The sequence below is a fragment of the Podarcis pityusensis genome (genome assembly GCF_964106645.2).
Source record: "Podarcis pityusensis genome assembly, chromosome: 7".
NCBI classification, from domain to species: Eukaryota; Metazoa; Chordata; class Lepidosauria; order Squamata; family Lacertidae; genus Podarcis; species Podarcis pityusensis.
In genome coordinates, this window is record NC_138031.1 from 85,821,322 (window position 1) to 85,839,508 (window position 18,187).

The following is an 18,187-nucleotide window of genomic DNA, read 5'->3' on the forward strand; positions in this document are numbered from 1 at the left end:
CTTTTTCTAGTGGAGGAAAAAAGGGAGAATGCTTGCTTGCAGTGCTTCTTCCATCCGCCAGATGTGCGCAGTTGAGCCACTTTGGCTCCGTTTCCTGGCAGTGATGTCAGAGCCATTGGATTGGAGGATGCGGTCGGCTGACATTGTGTCACCAGGGCGGTGGCTCCCCTCCTCCCCCTCCCTCTTCCCCCTCCCCTCCCCTCCCTCCCCCCTCCCCTCCAGCTGGCCTCGTTTCTCAGAAACAAAGGGAGGAAAAGCCTGGGCGTTTCTTTCCCACAGACAAAGGCTTTTCTCTTGCTGCCAGAGCCTATGGCCCCTCCATCTGCTGCTTTCCTTTCATGCCACCTATTCCCCAGTGGGGAAACTTTAGCAGCCGCTCAGATCACATTTTAGGGGTTCTTTTGTTTTTTGGTTTTAATGTGGCAGAGGAATTTGCCAGTCCCTTCTGGGCAGCAGGCTAGAGAGAACCTGAGATGGTGATTATTATAATCTGGGGAAAGCCTTCCATCTGCTTCTGAACTATCACATCCTGCTTTAACCCTTCCCTGGTCCTTTTGTTTTATGCTGTGGAGATGCTGCAGATGAATATTCTGGAGCTCTCTTTGGGAAGGGGGGGGCAGCAAATAACTGTAGGGCTCTTGCAAGCTTTTTTCGGCCTTAGCTGCTTCCCTTTTTAAGTACCTCTGTGACTATTTGCCTTATTCTGCTTTGGGTACTGCCCTTACTTGCCCTTGAAATTAATTCTTTGTGCATTTTTGTGAAATGAACGCCCCTTCTTTTGCAGCACTGCTGGGTCACTCCAATTCCCTTCACTCTGCTGCCCTTCCTGATGTTGCCATAGACTTCTTTTTAGCCCTGAACTCCCCACAAGGGTGCGCCTCTGTGCCTCACCCATGCCCTGCAGCCCTGGCAACTGCTTTCGGCTTAGGGACCCACCCGAATGTGTAAAATGTGCTTTCCCAACACTCCTCTGCTGAGTCACCCAGGTTGAGCTTGGGAAAAGTTTGCCTTAAGCTGTTTCTGCAAGTCAGGGCATTCACCCACAGTCATCTGAAGTCATCTTACATTGCTAAAGTTATGAGGCTGACCATTGTTCTGATTTCTTAGCCTCAGGACAAAGTATAGGCCTGTTTTCCAGATCTTCCTCTGAGTCATCACACACCCTACTTTGCAGATTGCCAGCTCTTTTATGTTCTACACTGAGTAGCTCAGGAGGAGACTGGCATCGTTTATCATTTTGCAATCTGCCATGTGTGTTAAATTCATAAGAGCTGACTACAATACTCAAGACTTCTTAACATAGAAGAGTCAGTTCAATATATGCATATATATGCTTACGTATATACAGATACCTTGCTAGATGAGAGCCACACTAGTTCAACTTTCTTTGGTAAAATCCCAACAGGCAGTAGAAGACCATCTGCCAAAAATTGCTCAGTGGTTCACTGGTGGATTGTGGTCTACCTTCTGTGTACTCCTGTTTTTTCCATAAGCCGCTCAACACGCATGTCTGACTCTCTTAAAAGGATGATTGCCGGAGAACCACATGCTTGCCACCTTGGGTTCTCAGGGGCAGCTTCCATCCTACATACTTTTCAACCATCTCACGGGAGTGAAAGCAGTTGCTAAGGGTCATGCAAACCTCCTTAGCCTGGTGTCCTGATTTGGACAAAAGTTGAGTTACTATGCCTTTTAGTCAGTTTAAACAGAGGTGGCTAGGTAATCTTTCCAGCTGCAAATGAATGGAATTGTGAGGAAAGTGAATATTTCCACACAAAGCTTCACCTCCCCCTTTTCTACTTTTTTGTGGTTTCAAACCACTTTGCTTCACTGAGGTTCTCTTCAAGAGTTTGGGTGTGTTTGTGAAAAGCAAGTGGGTGTTGGCATAATTTTCCAAATATTGGCTCACAGCATGAGGATACCCAGGGAGCCCACTTTTGAGAGTAAATTCATCATCATCATTTATTTTTGTAAGCTCTCTATTAGAATGTACGATTTCTAAATTTGGTGGACATTACCGCTTGTGGTCAGTAATTGGGACGTGCCATAGCGGCTCCAGGGTGAAGCGCATCCCTTGCACGCAGGAAGTCCCAGGTGCAGAAAGCATTGCAAAGCTGGAAAGGGAATGCAAAGGCTGTACTACCAACTTAGCCCATTTTGCAGCTGTAGAATCACGTTTCCCCCCCCCTTCCCAATTCTTTGTTGTTGTGAGCAAGAAAGTAAAAAAGTTTGGCTGTGAACGTTTTAAAGGAGAGAGAAGGTACAAGATGAATGTGGGTCTGTTGCTGTGTGTGTAGTTTTCTGTCATGCAAGTGTCAAATTCCTGTTTAGATGCAATTGCAAAAAGAGATTTCTGATTACTGTTAGAATCTCTTTATAAGGAAGAGATTATTTCACCTTTTTTTTGTATTATAATTTGTTATACCATGGCTTTCTATGTTTTCTAACAGATCTGTCCTAAACTCCCTTTGAAGTGCAGTCTAATCCTACTGCTTCTTTACTAACAGGGATCAGGTGCTGGACTCTTCAAGCACCAGATGGTGCTGTTGCCCTATTTTACTATTCCCTGTCTTCCTTTGCCGCATTCAGCCATTTTAGAGAGGATGTTTGCCTTCCCTCTAGACTCCATTTTGTGTTTATGGCGCAGAGAAATAAGACTCAGGAAGGGAGGAGTCTGCAGGGAGGGTGAGGCAGGCTGAGTCAAAGGCTGCGGCTTTTTGATGTCTCTGCTTTCTATCCCCTCTGCCTCTCACAGGCATGCGCAGACACAGGCCCAGGCCCAAGCAAACACCACCCCCCCCTGCTTCTTCAGGAAAGCTTGCCTTGTGTCTGTGCATAGCACCAGTTCCAAGCTCTGCATATAGGAGCGCTGAACCCATTTTCTGTCTGTGGTACTAAATTCTAGCAGTCTGGGTAGCTTGCTCGCCTTCCTTTTCACTCACTTAACTGCAGTATGATGCCACAACACACCACAGGGAAAGATATGCTTACATATATGGCACAGTCTGCAGCATCATTCAGTTAAACCAGAAAGGAATGCTTTGCCCTGAACTGCAGTGAGAATTTTTTCCAAAACAGCAACCGAGGAAAAAGCAGAAGTCATGGACAAATATAATTGTTATCTTAGTCTATTTTATTTTCCTGAGTCAAGAGGTTTGAAAAGGGAAATTTATTCCCTCCCCCCCCCCAAAAAAATAGGCTCAAATGCTATACTACCTGTCAAATGCTATACTACCTTCTGTGTGTGCCTGTCTTATTTCTCAGTGCTGCACCTGAAAGCCAGAAGGGTTGAATGCTTGTGAGCTGCAGTGGCCAGAGGTCTAGAAAGCTTTGACTCTTACACTCTGTGAATGAACTTGTCTTGGGGAGACTTGTTGTTGTTGTTGTTTAGTCGTGTCCACCTCTTCGTGACCCCATGGACCAGAGCACGCCAGGTACTCCTGTCTTCCACTGCCTCCTGCAGTTTGGTCAAACTCATGCTGGTAGCTTCGAGAACACTGTCCAACCACCTCGTCCTCTGCCGTCCCCTTCTCCTTGTCCCCTCCATCTTTCCCAACATGAGGGTCTTTTCCACGGAGTCTTCTCTTCTCATGAGGTGGCCAAAGTATTGGAGTCTCAGCTTCAGGATCTGTCCTTCCAGTGAGCACTCAGGGCTGATTTCCTTAAGAATGGATAGGTTTGATCTTCTTGCAGTCCATGGGACTCTCAAGAGTCTCCTTCAGCACCATAATTCAAAAGCATCAATTCTTTGGCGATCAGCCTTCTTTATGGTCCAGCTCTCACTTCCATACATCACTACTGGGAAAACCATAGCTTTAAGTATACGAACCTTTGTTGGCAAGGTGATGTCTCTGCTTTTTAAGATGCTGTCTAGGTTTGTCATTGCTTTTCTCCCAAGAAGCAGGCGTCTTTTAATTTCGTGACTGCTGTCACCATCTGCAGTGATAATGGAGCCCAAGAAAGTAAAATCTCTCACTGCCTCCATTTCTTCCCCTTCTATTTGTCAGGAGGTGATGGGACCAGTGGCCACTACTGTGATGTGAATCCCCGGAGTTCTCTTTATAAAAAATGAGTTGGTCATTTGGGTTCTCTTTGCCACTATTCAAGGATTTTTATTTTTATTTTAAATTGAGTTTGAGATGCAAAGTGTAACTGCTTCTTTCAAATTTCTTCTCTTCCTTCTCCTTGTTTTGTAGCTCAGGACCCCCTTCTCTGCCTGTCTCCATATTCAGTGATCATACCTGCTGGAACCAAGATGTTTCCACAGGGTCCATTGCCCCCCCCCCCCCATTCTGCTTGCCTTCACTAATTTGAGGTCATCTTCATTGAGCTGATAAATATGTGGCTGGTCGGTGCAACTTCAGAATGTAGGTAGAGGCTCACATGAGTGAATGTTATTCCACATAGAAAAATATTTCCTGCACATAGAAAATTAGCCTTCCTAGCTTTGCCTTCTCCCTGGCTTCTAGTTTTCTGCATGCAAGGAGTATTTTTGTAGGTGAGACATTCCATCTTTAGGAGACACTGGTCCTAAAAGATTTACATTGGCTCCCAGTATGTTTCCAAGCACAATTCAAAGTGTTGGTGCTGACCCTTAAAGCCCTAAATGGCTCAGTCCTGTATACCTGAAGGAGCGTCTCCACCCCCATCATTCAGCTTGGACACTGAGGTCCAGCTCTGAGGGCCTTCTGGTGGTTCCCTCCCTGCGAGAAGAGAAGTTACAGGGAACCAGGCAGAAGGCATTATCAGTAGTCACGCCCACCCTGTGGAACACCTTCCCATCAGATGTCAAGGAATACACAACTTCCTGACTTTTAGAAGACATCTGAAGGCAGCCCTGGATTAGGAAGCTTTTAATGACCGATGTTCTACTGTGTTTGATGTTTTAATTTGCTGGATGGCACCCAGTCAGATACTGCTACTACCCAGTCAGATACTACTACTACTACTACTACTACTACTACTACTACAAATAATAATAAATATAATATTCTGTAACCACTGCTTCATTCAGAAAATATGCAGCTCGGATACAGGGTTACCACCTCAGTGAATACTTGCTTCCTGTACTTCTGATTATATTTCTGATTTTTAACAGCCCACACAAATAGCCATATAATTTCTTCCCCAGCCATCTGCCATCTCCACATCATAGTTAAAAGCAGAATTCCTCTTTCTATTCATGTCATCTCCCACTTCTCACCAGTACTTGCATGTGAGGCCTTTTCTCATCTGGATAACCCCCCTCCCATCCCACGTAGATATGCTAAAGGCAGCCATGTTCCCTTTCTGTCTCGGAACCCTTAATTTAATTTGTGCACTGATGCAGATGCACAGAAAACTAGGTCAGTGACTCTAAAACCTTACCCATAATACTCCTAACCTATGGAGTATGTATCAGACAGGGAGGATAAAATGTTAAAGGAAGCTATGTTAAGGCATTGCCTCTAAGTGAGCAATTCTTCCCTTACCCACCCACTGACCCACCCCAAATCTTCTCGTCTCCCTCTGGAGTCCTGCCAGGGAGTTTGATTCAGTGTGCCACTTACTTGCTGTGGCGTTGGCCCTGTGGCAGTGGAGTCCCTCCTGCAAATGTATTGCAGGGAAGCTTCTTAAAAAGCAGAGATTCCTTTTGCCTTCAGATTTGGGCACTAGTGGGCTACCCTGATGACTTAACAATAAACGCGAGAGCTCTGTGGCAATGCAACAGTGTCTCTGATACCCTGTTTACATAGAAGCACAGAACATGAATGCTTTGAAGGAAAGTTGGCTGCACCCCTCAGTCTGTAGGAAGGGAGAAGGAAAGAGACTCTGGCAGGGTGTTAGATATTGCTAGTGTCTGGAAGGAATCCTTGAGATCAAATCTGCATTTTATTTTCTTAATTTATGATAAGATGCTTCATCCACCTTTCACTGTATAGTCCCAGGGCAAGTTAAAACATTACGGTCATGCAATTAAAAGCAAGTAGAAGAGTTTATACAATTATATAAACTAGCAAAAAAATCTGAACAAAAGAAGCATAGTATAGGTTAGGTTAAAGAAAACAGGAGCGGTGGGTCCCAAAGGATTTGTCAAAGGATAAAGAGGCCTTTATTCAGAAGCTGAATAATGACTTGGTAGACACACTGTGTGACACACCAGTGACATGTTTCAGATACACCTGCAAGCAAACGCTAGTCTGAAAGAGCTCCTATTGCTCAATCACTCCCATTACAGTTGCTACCAGTTGTGTGGCATTCGAGGCAGAAGACAGAGAAAGATTAAGTGTCTTTCCCTACTGTCTTCTATTAGCTACTTCTGACAAAATCAATTAATGGCAGAAAGGTTGTGGTGGGGGAATCAGGGCCGACCTGAGACGTTCAGCTGCTTGAAGCAAAACAGAAAATGGTGCCTGCCTGCTGAAGCCCACTTCCTGTCCTGGGGGCTGGGGGGGGGAGGAGTCCAGAGAGGAGCAGTGCAGGATACTCCTTGGGACCTGGATCTGCGCCCCCAAGGGCCCCCCAGTCTGCCACCTGAGGTAACTGCCTCATTCCTCATGGGTGGCCGGGGCGGGGAGGGGGGAGAGAAATGTTTATTTTTTTTAGCTGTGAAGAAATTGCATGCTCCCCAGCTTAAAGTGAGACGGCTTCTCGATTGCTAAGACCCTGCATTCCTCTCTGGCCCACAGCAAAAGCGAAGGAGGAGCAGGGAGAGGAGAAGGTCCAACAAAAGAAGAAGACCAGGGAGCTGAGAGTAATGGATCCGAAGATTGCACAGAATCTTTGTGAGTAGTACGATTTAGCCAAAGTGTTTGTGGTACTAAGGGAAATTGCAGAGTGTGCTTGAAAGGCTTAGGGTGTATTAGTCAGTGGAAGTCTGACTGGAGGTTTTGTGCTTCTCTTTGACTGTGGCAGCCATATTTCTGGGCTCCTTCCGCATGCCTTACGAGGGAATCAAGGATGCCATCCTGGAGGTGAATGAAACTGTGTTGACTGAGTCCCTGGTGCAGGTGAGCAAAGACACGAGCATTTGAGACGCTCCCCCCCACCTTTCAACTTGTGACCACCATATGTCAGTCATTAAAGCCTGCTTTTGCTATCCATGACTGGGGTCCTACCAGTTGATAGCCACGTCATATGCATTCAGGTTTGTGGATCACAATTTGTTTCAGGCCCTGGTATAATAGAGAATGGAGACCATGCTGCAATGTGAGCCCTTTCTATTTTAATGTTTGCCGTGCAAATTCTGTCCAAAAGGCTGTTGAGGAAATATTTGCCATAATGTTCTTCCTTTCTTGAGTGGGGAGGTACCCACAGCCTGGAATAACTCACTCTATTCTGCCCCTTTGAAGATGATTCCTTAGCCGTGACAGGAAGTGCCAGTTGTCTCCTAGGTCCAGTGTGGTCATTTTGCCTAGGAGCCCCAGTGCGAGCAATTTCCTTCTCTTCTTTCTCAGAACCTGATTAAGCTTATACCAGAACCAGACAAGTTGAAGATGATAGCAGAAATGAAAGAAGAATATGATGAACTAGCTGAGCCTGAGCAGTTTGCAGTTGTGGTAAGTGAGCTGCTTTTGCCTCTAGAAAAGAGCAGAGGGAAAGCATCTTTTTCTGAGAAGAAGCTGCTGAACATGACAAGTTTAGCATATCATGTACATGACATGGTTTTCTTCATTTTCTTTCTCAGACTTCATGTGTCCCATCCACTCTCCAGAGATTTCTCTGTTACTTCCATGCTGTACACTGTCATATGTGAGGACTGACAAAGTCCTCTGTGTTCTCTGTTATCTGGGCTTCTAGGAAATTGAAGAAGAAAAAAAATCAGAGAGCAGTGGAGAATATGTATCTGGTATTGGCTCCCTCCACCCACCCACCAAAACCGTGGCCACTGCATAGGGGTCATTACTATTTTTTATCCTTGCCCTCCAGGCATCTGATGCCCTAAACTGGGAGAAAAGTAACATTTGGTAGTCAGGCAGACACATTTGCCAGGAAGCACCGTTTCCTTGTCCTTGTTGGAGTGTCCTACTGAAAACCACAACTAGATAGCACCTGGCTCAGCAAACAAGTAGTGCTGCTTTTGGCTTTGAAAGAGAATTTGAAGGTTAGATGCATCAGTGCGATGCCAGGGCAAGGACAGGAGTCCTAGCAACAAGTGAGCAATTTCTGTTCTGAGCCTGTGTGTTCCAAGGAAGACATAATCAAGGACAAGCCAGAAAGGTTTAGATAGTACAAGAAGTTCCTCTGAGGAAACACTGACTTTGACATTTTAGTCTCTAGGACTGAGTACTGCAAAGGTCATAGATACAAGAAGCAACAGAGCTAGAGCTGATATTTCTCTGAGAAAACCAGACCCACCCCCTTGCTAAAGTCAAACTGTTTCTTAGTTATCCTTCCACAGTGTTCATCCCGTATTCAGAATAAAACTTGTAGTTCCATTTATTTCAATCTCATTGAGCAGTTGCTGCCGTACATCCTACACGGGATCCTCAGAGTTGGGTGCTATAGACTTCTGAAGGGGAAAGGTTCTTTTTCTGCTTTCAGCATGCACTTTTTCTACAAAGTAACGCCTTAACTGTTTCCTCTATTTATTTATTTTTGTTTGTAAGAATGGCAGGGAAAACCAGAATGTTTAGTCGCATGGGTTTTGCAAGCTCCTTTAAAGCCAATTAATATTCTTTTAGAATCACAGTGTATGTGATGCATTGATAGGTTTTTTTTATATTAAGCTGGTGTCAAAGTGTTCAGCACCGTACAAATTCCACAACATGGATCCTGAAGAAACCACAATTGCTGATAAATATCCTTTCTCTTCTTTCCCCTCTTCTACAGACCACCTTGGTTCCTTGTCATCCTTGTCTTCCTTTTCCTCCATCTGTGCATGACAGTGTTATTCTGTCCCCTTTCCTTCCCAGATTAGTACAGTTCCCAGTCTGAGGCCCCGTCTCAATTCCATCCTCTTCAAGCTACAGTTTAATGAGCAGGTGGAAAACATCAAACCACAGATAGTTTCTGTGACAGCTGCCTGTGAAGAGGTCCGCAAGAGTGAGAGCTTCTCCAACCTGCTCTCCATCATCCTCCTGGTGGGCAACTTCATGAATTCTGGCTCCTCAAATGCTGAAGCCTTTGGTTTCAACATCAGCTTCCTCTGCAAGGTGAGCTTTTACAGGCAGAACCTCTGTAGACAGAGCTGTTCAGGTCATCCTGACTCTACAAGCCGCTGACATATTTTGGGACTGGGGGAGAAGCAACTGATGAATGGCATTCATCATATTTAACAGAACTCACAGTAGCCTGCTTTCTCCACTATTAGCTCCGAGACACAAAGTCAGCTGACCAGAAGATGACTTTGCTGCACTTCTTAGCTGAAACGTGTGAGGTGCGTTATCCTGAAGTGCTGAAATTTCCTGATGAACTCATCCACGTGGAGAAGGCTTGTCAAGGTATTTTGGGGCCGGTGTTTGTGCATGCGTTCTCTGGCTGCAACTTACCATCTCAGGCTTTTTAATGTGAAAAAGGGACTCGGGGAGGCAGGGCATTCTGCTAAAGGATCCTAAAGGTTTGCCCTTTTCAAACATCTTTGCTTGTGCTTCACTTTGCCTCTCAACAACTGTTTCAGGGCTGCAGTTTTTTCTTTTATTATCCAGGGCTGCTGCTCCTCCTTCACAATAGCACCCCAGCCAGAGATCCCATTGTGAACCTTATTTGTTATTTTTTTACATTTCTGTCCCAGTTTCTTCCATCACGGACCCCAAGGTGACATACACTATGTTCCCAGGCAATCACCCATCAGGGCACTGACCAGACCCAGACCTGCTTAGCTTCAGCAAGGTTGATTGCCTTGTGGGCCTTCAGTCCATACCCAGGGACCGTGATGATATTGCTGTGCCCAGTAACCAGTCACATTGGGCAATGTTCCTGCAAGTAATTGAAACCACTTCAGGGTGAAGGAGATGCTTCTTGTATCAAATTGCCCACAGGAAGGTGGTGCAAGGTGGGGAGTGTGGGCAGCTGCAGGTGTTTCCTTGCCCATAATTCTACCACTTGTGCCATGCTACTGGTAAGGTGAACAGACATTTCACTCTTATTCAGCCTTATTCCACCACCAAACATCAGGAGCCTTATAGCCTGCAGCTAAGGCATCGGGGGTTTTGGGGTGTGTGGGGGGGAGTCTGTTTTGGCTCAGCCTTGGTGTATTCCGTTTTGGGAGGCAAAAGGTGGTCTTAAGATGTGGGTGGTACATAAGCCGTAGATACGTCCTGTTCTGACAGCGGAGAGCTAGATGAATTTGGGAAGCTCACAAAACAAGGCATAATAAAGGCTACAGCCCTCTTCTCTTCATCCCCAGCATCCAGCCACTGGCAGAGTGCAGCTGAGGACTGTGTTTAGTGTATAAATCAATCCGGGTCATATCAGACATTTTGACTGTCTGTATGAAACAAGCAACCCAGGTTCTTTATTTATGACGTTAACTTGTGTTAGGGGAGAAGAAGGACATTCTGAGCATGATGGCAGGAGAATTGTCGTCACGATCACTCTGCTGTCCATCTGTCCTGTCTCCCATCTCTCTTGCCTTGGCTGTATGGGTTGCTGCTGTGGATTGAGAGTCAGTGCCTAACACGGAAGGAAGGAGAGGGAAACATTAGAGCACTGGCCATGGGTGTTCATTTTGTTCAGTGATCAGGAGCTCCCAGCTGCCTTCCGGACTCATTTCCCTATTATAAACACACATTTATCCTGCAGCTAGCTGCCATCAGCTGCCACGCTTTCCTTTGGCACCCTAGTAAATGAAGCGCTAACGTTCAGCCCAGATAAAACAGGCTCATAAGGCTGCCCTCATTAGCCCACCTACCTAGGTGTAAGCCTCACTAAATTCAGCAGGACTTACTTTTTTGAGTGGACATGGTTAGGATTGTGCTGTTAAGTCTTGGAATGGCTGAGCATGAAAATTAGTATTAAATTTCTATTTCACTCTTCCAAAGGAGAAAACAACAAAGTAGTAAAAATAAATCAGGAAGTCCCTGGTTCATGTGATAAACCCATTAGGGGACCTTTGGCAGCCACTTTCTCTTTTCTCTCCATCCCTGCCCCTCCTCTGGTGTGGGGATGATGGAAATGATGAAGGATCATGCAAGGTGGCCGTTAGCAATGCAGCAAGACAATGATTTGTGATGGGAGTTTGAACACTTAACAGCCCTCCTGTCACAAAACATCATGTGTACAAATACTACATAACAGTGCTGGTCACTGATAAAATCTTATTAATCTTAGGGGTGTTTACAGATGTACATGAGAATGAGCTGCAGCAAGCCTCAGGCTAGTGCACAGCTACTCTTTTTCCAATGCAGCTATGAGGAGGAATTTGGAAGCTTTCTTTTCCATTTTAGATTAATCACGGTTTGCTATGTTATCTGAGTCTCAACAAATGGTGGTTAATCTTAGTTCGGTTTAGTTAAAAGAAGAAACGCCAAGCCATAGTTTATGGAGCTGTCTTGTTTGAACTAACTGGATTAACTTTTAGGGTTTGGGGTGACACACGAAACTGAAGTTAAATGAAAGTGTGATTTAGTGTTATGCCAAAACACCTTCCCTGTGTTTAGGACACACACAACTGCTAGGAGAACCCTGTTGTTGTAGTTTGTAGCAGAAGCTGATTTGTAGCAGAAGTAAGAATTAAGGTGTACCTCCTCCTCCCTTAGGCCAGTGCTGTTTTTGTGCTTCTTCCTGAAGCTTAATGAAACATGGAGGTGGGAAGAAGATAAAGGGGTCACTTATCTACAGAAATCAAGAGCTGGCACCACCAAACTTGCAGAATAATTCAGTCAGGTTGGGAGTGATGAGAATGAATTGCATGGACCAGTGGCTTGACTTGATGATTATTATTTATTTAAATGTAAGCTAAGCTTACATGGGGTCACGAAGAGTCGGACATGACTAATTGGCTAAACAACAACAACAACAACAAGCTAAGCTTTAATAATAAAGAAAACTGTAACAAAATAGCATAATGAGAGAAACAAAATACAGCAACATGAGGCAAGTGAGGCAAGGAACAAGAAGAGACAGTTGGCCCTTCTTAACTGACATTCTTAACTGTCCTTCTTAACTGACACTGAAGGGAGGGGCTGATTCTGGAGCAAAGCACACAAGCCCCCTACTATTATGGCAGCACCCTCATGGGTGCCTCATTTCATGCCCCCCACCTCTGCCAGAGAAGCGGTGCCAGTATAGGTGCCCATTTCCTGCAAGATCTTGACTTGATATTATGCAAGCGTCCCCATGTTCCACAGTTGGGAATAGGATGTTAGACTCGGTGGGTCACTGGTCTGGTCCTGGAAGACTGCTGTGATTATTTCCCACTTGGAACGTTTTGCTCTCTTGACTGTTTCTTGCTTATCTCAGAGCTGACTGGTGGACACATTTCCTTTAAGAGGGCATTTTTATATGCTAAATGGATCCCTTGAGAATAATGGATAATGTCGCTTCCCCCATGTACTGTTACAGAAATTATCCCTCTGTGTAATTCCTTGTTCATTCTGTTCACCACATCACCCTGTGTGCTTTTAAATGGTTGGGGTTTCTTTTGTTTTAACAGTTCTTACTTTTTTCTATCCCAGTCTGGTGAGTTGGGGAAACCACTACCAAGGAGAAGTCCCTAATAGCTAGCCCTGCCTTCTGGTCTGATGGGTGGGAATATCCTGAAGTTAAAATTAAAATGCCCTCCTGCCTCCCTCGAGAAATTACAGTGAGCAAATTCCTTGTTTTCTGATTGCTCTACTCCTGCTTTGTCTTCCCTCCACCCCAAAGTTCCTGCAGCGGATTTAGGGAAAAGCCTGGACCACATGAAGAAACAGATTTCAGACTTGCGGCGTGATGTTGACAAATGCCCCAGCGCTACAGAAGAGAAGGATAAATTTAAAGAGAAAATGTCGATATCCTTCAGAACGTTGTGAACTGGGAATCCCTGAGAACAGCATGTAGAATAAGGAACTCTATGTGTGCTACTGGGGAACCAGCCCTTTTGGATTCTTTCCTCATTTGAGGGGGGCACTAATAAGTTACAACCAAGGGGAGCTTCCAGGAAGGCTCTCTTCTCCAAAGTCACAGACAATGACTGCACAGTTGTGATCACATGGCTGTACAGTGGTACCTCAGGTTACAGACACTTCAGGTTACAGACACTTCAGGTTACAGACTCCACTAACCCAGAAATAGTACCTCGGGTTAAGAACTTTGCTTCAGGATAAGAACAGAAATCGCGCGGCGGCAGCGGGAGGCCCCATTAGCTAAAGTGGTGCTTCAGGTTAAGTTTCAGGTTAAGAACGGACCTCCAGAACGAATTAAGTTCTTCACCCGAGGTACCACTGTAGTTGTTGTTTATTAAATTAATAGCTTCCCCAATCCCCAGTTTAAAAGACCATAGATAGTTTAATAAGCCCAAGGCCTGGGAGAAGAGGAATGTTTTTACCTACAGATATGCAATGAAGGCTCCAGGCCAGCCTCCCTGGGGAGAGCATCTCACAAGCAGGGAACCTCCACGGAAAAGCCCGTTCTTGTGTTGCCTCTCTCTGGCCTCTCATGGAGGGGGCACACGAAGAAGGGCCTCAGATTATGATTGCAGGGTCCAGGTCAGTTCATATGGGGAGAGGTTTTGGTGGTGTTGGGGAGGCATTCTGTACCTAAGGGACCTCTTCGTTTACCACAGGGTTAGGGCATGCAATGACAAGGTCTGGTCCCATATTTATTTATGGCTCAAATTGGAGCAAGCTCAAACTTACTTAATACTTTTCCATGTGTGTCCAGCTCATTTTGTTGGCAGTAGGACCAGATGTATGCCACCTAACAAGATACAGTGGTACCTTGGGTTAAGTACTTAATTTGTTCCGGAGGTCCGTTCTTTACCTGAAACTGTTCTTAACCTGAAGCACTACTTTAGCTAATGGGGCCTCCTGCTGCTGCCGCGCCGCCGGAGCACGATTTCTGTTCTCATCCTGAAGCAAAGTTCTTAACCTGATGTACTATTTCTGGGTTAGCGGAGTCTATAACCTGAAGCGTATGTAACCTGAAGCATATGTAACCTGAAGTGTATGTAACCCAAGGTACCACTGTACTATCCTTTGGAGTCTCCAGCTATGAGTATGGGAGGGTTCTACAATACATGGGTGGGTGCTGTCAGGACTGGTGGAACTAACTGCTTATAATAGAGAATTCTTAGTGAGCAGATGATAGGCAGCCCTGCGCCACAAAGCAATGCTAGTCATTGGATGCGTGTAGAACTCTGAATTGCAGGTGGGTTTTTTGGGGGGGAGGGGCGTGGAGAGAGAAGTTAGTTGGTTTGAAACAGAAATACAGGCAGATGACATGGAATGGGGAGAGCAGCTGAGAACACCGAGGGTCACCTGCAGATAGAGCTCTTTTGTTAAACTTAGATTGTACCTCCGCTCAGCAGCTGTGATCTTTGACTCAAGTCTTACAGCTTTGTTAAGGAGGCTGAGGAGCAATATGAGAAGCTGCGGATGATGCACTCAAATATGGAAAACCTCTATATGGAATTAGGACAGTATTTCCTGTTTGACACCAGTAAAATATCTTCTGAGGAGTTCTTCACTGATTTGCACAACTTCAGAATCATGTTTTTGGTGAGCATCCCCTCTGGCCTGCTAAGCTGCATACAACCCTCTGCTCATGCAAACTGCTTTGCTTGTGTCTGACTTGTGAAAGCCCACCCAGCGCCGTGCCTCCAGCAGCACATGAAACAGTGCCTGGTGGGAGACAGCCCCCTCTCATTGCATGAGTTTTTCATTTTGCCCTTATTAGGCCTTTTGCAGAGATTTTGGTGGAGGTGTTTTTGAAATGTGTTTGTACACTAGAATTGCTACTCTTGAGGCTTCAGCTCCTCACCTAAAGGGGTGTGTGTGTGTGTGTGTGTGTGTGTGTGTCAATGCCTATTCAGATAATAAATGTTGTTTAATGTGTTTGCATTGCAGTTATACAGCCAAATCTGCTGAGAGATAAAGCATGCCAAAGGTTTTTCTTTTTGCATACTTTTTAAAAGAGTTCTGGTCAGACCAGAAGTGTAGTGTGGGTTTTGGTGCAGTAACATGCATGTGTCTGTTTTCATCTGAAATGTTGGAAGGCATATGGCTGCATTGTGTCCAGTAACTAGCATTTACTTCCTATGAACTTGGAGGTTTCATTTAACTAACATAGCTAAAGCTGTTAGTAGACCCAAGTTACACAAACCTGTTGAATTCTTCTCTCGCATTGTCCTAATTCTTTTCTTGAGCTATCTTTTATGCCATTGAGAAGGAAACATCAGGTGGACATCCTTGCCATAACTCCCCCGTAGTCCATCTTACCAGCCAACTGTGTCTGGTTTTCAGCAAGCCGTAAAGGAGAATCAGAAGCGGCGGGAGACGGAAGAGAAGATGCGTAAAGCTAAGCTTGCCAAAGAGAAGGCTGAGAAGGAACGGCAGGAGAAACAACAGAAGAGAGAGCAACTGATAGATATGAATGCAGGTAATGTAAAGCAGCTTGGTGGTAAGAATAGGGAAGAGGGGACCGAATGCAAAACAGAGGGACTTGGCACTGAAGTCTTGAGTGAGTACAGTAACAGATCCTGGCCTAGTGATACTGATTTCCTAACAGTGCCAGTGGATTTATTCTATACTTGTCTCAGTGGATGGAAAGCTATTTAGAAGGGGTCAGAGTCCTTGCAGGAAGGAGGGTCAGTGCCTCCTCTCCTTTAAGGACCCCATAAAAGTTCTTTTGGATCAGACCCAGAGTCCAGCATCTTGCTTGCAACTGTGGCTTTCCAGTCTCCTTGAAGAGATAAGGAGGCAAGAACCCTCCACGCACTGTTTGCCCCCTAGGGCTACTGCCACTGAACATGGAGATTCTATTTAGCCATTATGGCTGTGTGCAGGGGAAAAGGAAGCCAAACTTAAGCCCCTTTAACTGACAGGCACATCCCTAGTTATATACCAATTTGCATCTCAATCATAGAAGTTTTCAGTAGCAGCAGCTCTTAGGTTTGTGTCTTGAAATCTGAAGAGTCTCTTCATACTTGGCACAGGCCTACCCTGGACGCAGTTTGGAAGTGAAATGAGATTAAGTAATATGCATGGAGTCACATTTTGATAGCCTCAGCGTGTCTTCAGCTGGGTGTAAATGGGGTGGGAAACTGTGATGGACCACAGTTTTCTGGTCCATTTCCATCATATCTACATGAAGCAAAATGACTCAACATTTATGATTCTCTATGTACAAGTTTAATGCAACTTTTGATATAAAAGTGCTTTCTGTGCAGGAATTTTCTGGTTTAGTGGGCTTTGTTCATCAGCATGGTATGCTTAAATGATTTCTTTTGGTGCTTTCTTCCTCTTCCTCTTCCTCTACCTCTTCCTTTCAGAGCTCAGTTTGATTTTGCTCCTTTCCTTTTCATGGTTTTCCATGGCATTTAAATCCTGTGGAATCCCTTCCAGTACTTTGCCTCACTTGTCTTCTTTCAGAGACGAGTAAAAACTTTGTTCTGCCAAGCCTTGAGAGCTAAGCTCTTCGCTTACTGCCAGGGCTTTGAATTTCTTCTTGTGTATGTTTTAGCTTGCATGATGGTCCATGCTTAGTTTTTCCTCAGCAAACAGCTTTGAGAACACTTTGTAAATAAATAAATGGGGCTAGATAACAGCAGTACCACTTCAGTCCAGGATTATTTAAGACAGTAGTTCATTATAAACAAGAAAGAGTCTTGTAGCACCTTAAAGAACAACAAATTCATGATGGCTTAAGCTTTTATAGATTAGGGCCCATGTCATCAGATGCATGAAGTGCTATACAGACTGTTTGCATTTTATTGCTCTTTGACTCCACGGAACACCATTATTTCTCTCTACACCAAAGTGTGTGTGTGTATATACACTTGCCAACTGAGGAAAACATTTTATATGTCTGATGAACTCTAACCTATGACAGCTTCCACCGGGGATAGCCAATGTGGTGCCCTCCATATGGTGATGGGCTCTGTCAGCCCCTACCAGCATGGTTAGGGGTCAGAGATGATGGAAGTTGTGGTCTAACAACATCTGGAGGATGTTACCATTAATGATGATCTTGGCCCATTGGTCAGAGTACATAGCCTCAATTCTGGAGGATCACGGGTCTTCCACCCCTGTCTTTCTCCACAATGAAGTTGTTAATCTTTAAGATGCTACAAGCCTCTTGTTGTTTTTGTTGCTGTAAACTAACACAGCTACTCCCCTGAAAGCGTAGGGTATTGTAATGGACCCTGGAACTATGGACTGAGCCCACTTTGCTTGACTTGCATGTCTTGCAATTGAACAGCAATTGTGTGACTTTATAGTACTAATTTACCCCTTTTTAATGCAGCAGTCACATATCTAAATAGATAGCATTTGTTAATTAGAATCCTATCTAGATCTTAGGTTCTAATTGCCTAGATGCTTAGAAGGCTTTAATGAAGGCCCTGCGTCAGTTTACAGTTCTGATTCATGCCTCCAATATTAGCGCAAGTTTTCCAAATGCTGGTTCTGATTGCCCAGCCAAGTGACCGTCTGCTAATCTGTGTCTTTCCATAAGGCTTCCTTACATACAGACACAATCCTCTCTTAGCTACCAGAAACATTCCTTTGTTAGAACATATGGACTCAATTACTACCCCTGTCTGCTTATTTCCTGTCTCCCGCAATTTCCTGCCAGTTACCCCTGCCTTTGAGCAACTCGAAGTTGTGCTGAGTGACATGGCTTATGGTTCTCCTCACATTCCTTTCCCCTTCCCCCACAATTTTGTCTTGGATTACTGTGGTGAAACAGTGCTGTGAGTAATATATAAGCAGAGAAACAGCCCTGGCCTAGTGAAAGAAGGATGTGAGGGAGATGGAGGGCCCCCATAGTTCTCCCTGAACCACTCCCAATTTGCCTGAATTATTTTGTAAGTTCAATGGTGCCGGCTCTTGATTTTTGTAGATAAGGGACCCCTTTCTCTTCTCCCCCCCCTCCACATATTTCACTAAGCTTCAGGAACAAGCAGAGAAACAGCAGTAAGAATTAAGGGGTACCTCCATCTCCATTAGGCCAGTGCTGTTTTCCTGCTTCTTCCTGAAACTTAATGAAACACAGAGGTGGGGAGAAGAGAAAGGGGTCCCTTATCTACAGAAAGCAAGAGCTGGCACCATTGAACTTAAAAAATAAT

General features: G+C 44.9%; 1 protein-coding gene across 3 annotated transcripts in view; it reads left to right on the plus strand.

The window, feature by feature from the left end:
• The window catches only part of DIAPH1 (diaphanous related formin 1), an 84,938-nt gene that overhangs the window by 54,381 nt on the left and 12,370 nt on the right, over positions 1–18,187 (plus strand). For all 3 annotated transcript variants that reach the window (XM_081014651.1, XM_081014649.1, XM_081014650.1), the window contains 8 exons: positions 6,669–6,764; positions 6,895–6,989; positions 7,437–7,538; positions 8,895–9,134; positions 9,293–9,422; positions 12,787–12,911; positions 14,454–14,618; positions 15,363–15,498. In XM_081014651.1, coding sequence (XP_080870777.1) covers positions 6,669–6,764; positions 6,895–6,989; positions 7,437–7,538; positions 8,895–9,134; positions 9,293–9,422; positions 12,787–12,911; positions 14,454–14,618; positions 15,363–15,498 — 1,089 coding nt within the window. The remainder of the gene's footprint in view (positions 1–6,668; positions 6,765–6,894; positions 6,990–7,436; positions 7,539–8,894; positions 9,135–9,292; positions 9,423–12,786; positions 12,912–14,453; positions 14,619–15,362; positions 15,499–18,187) is intronic.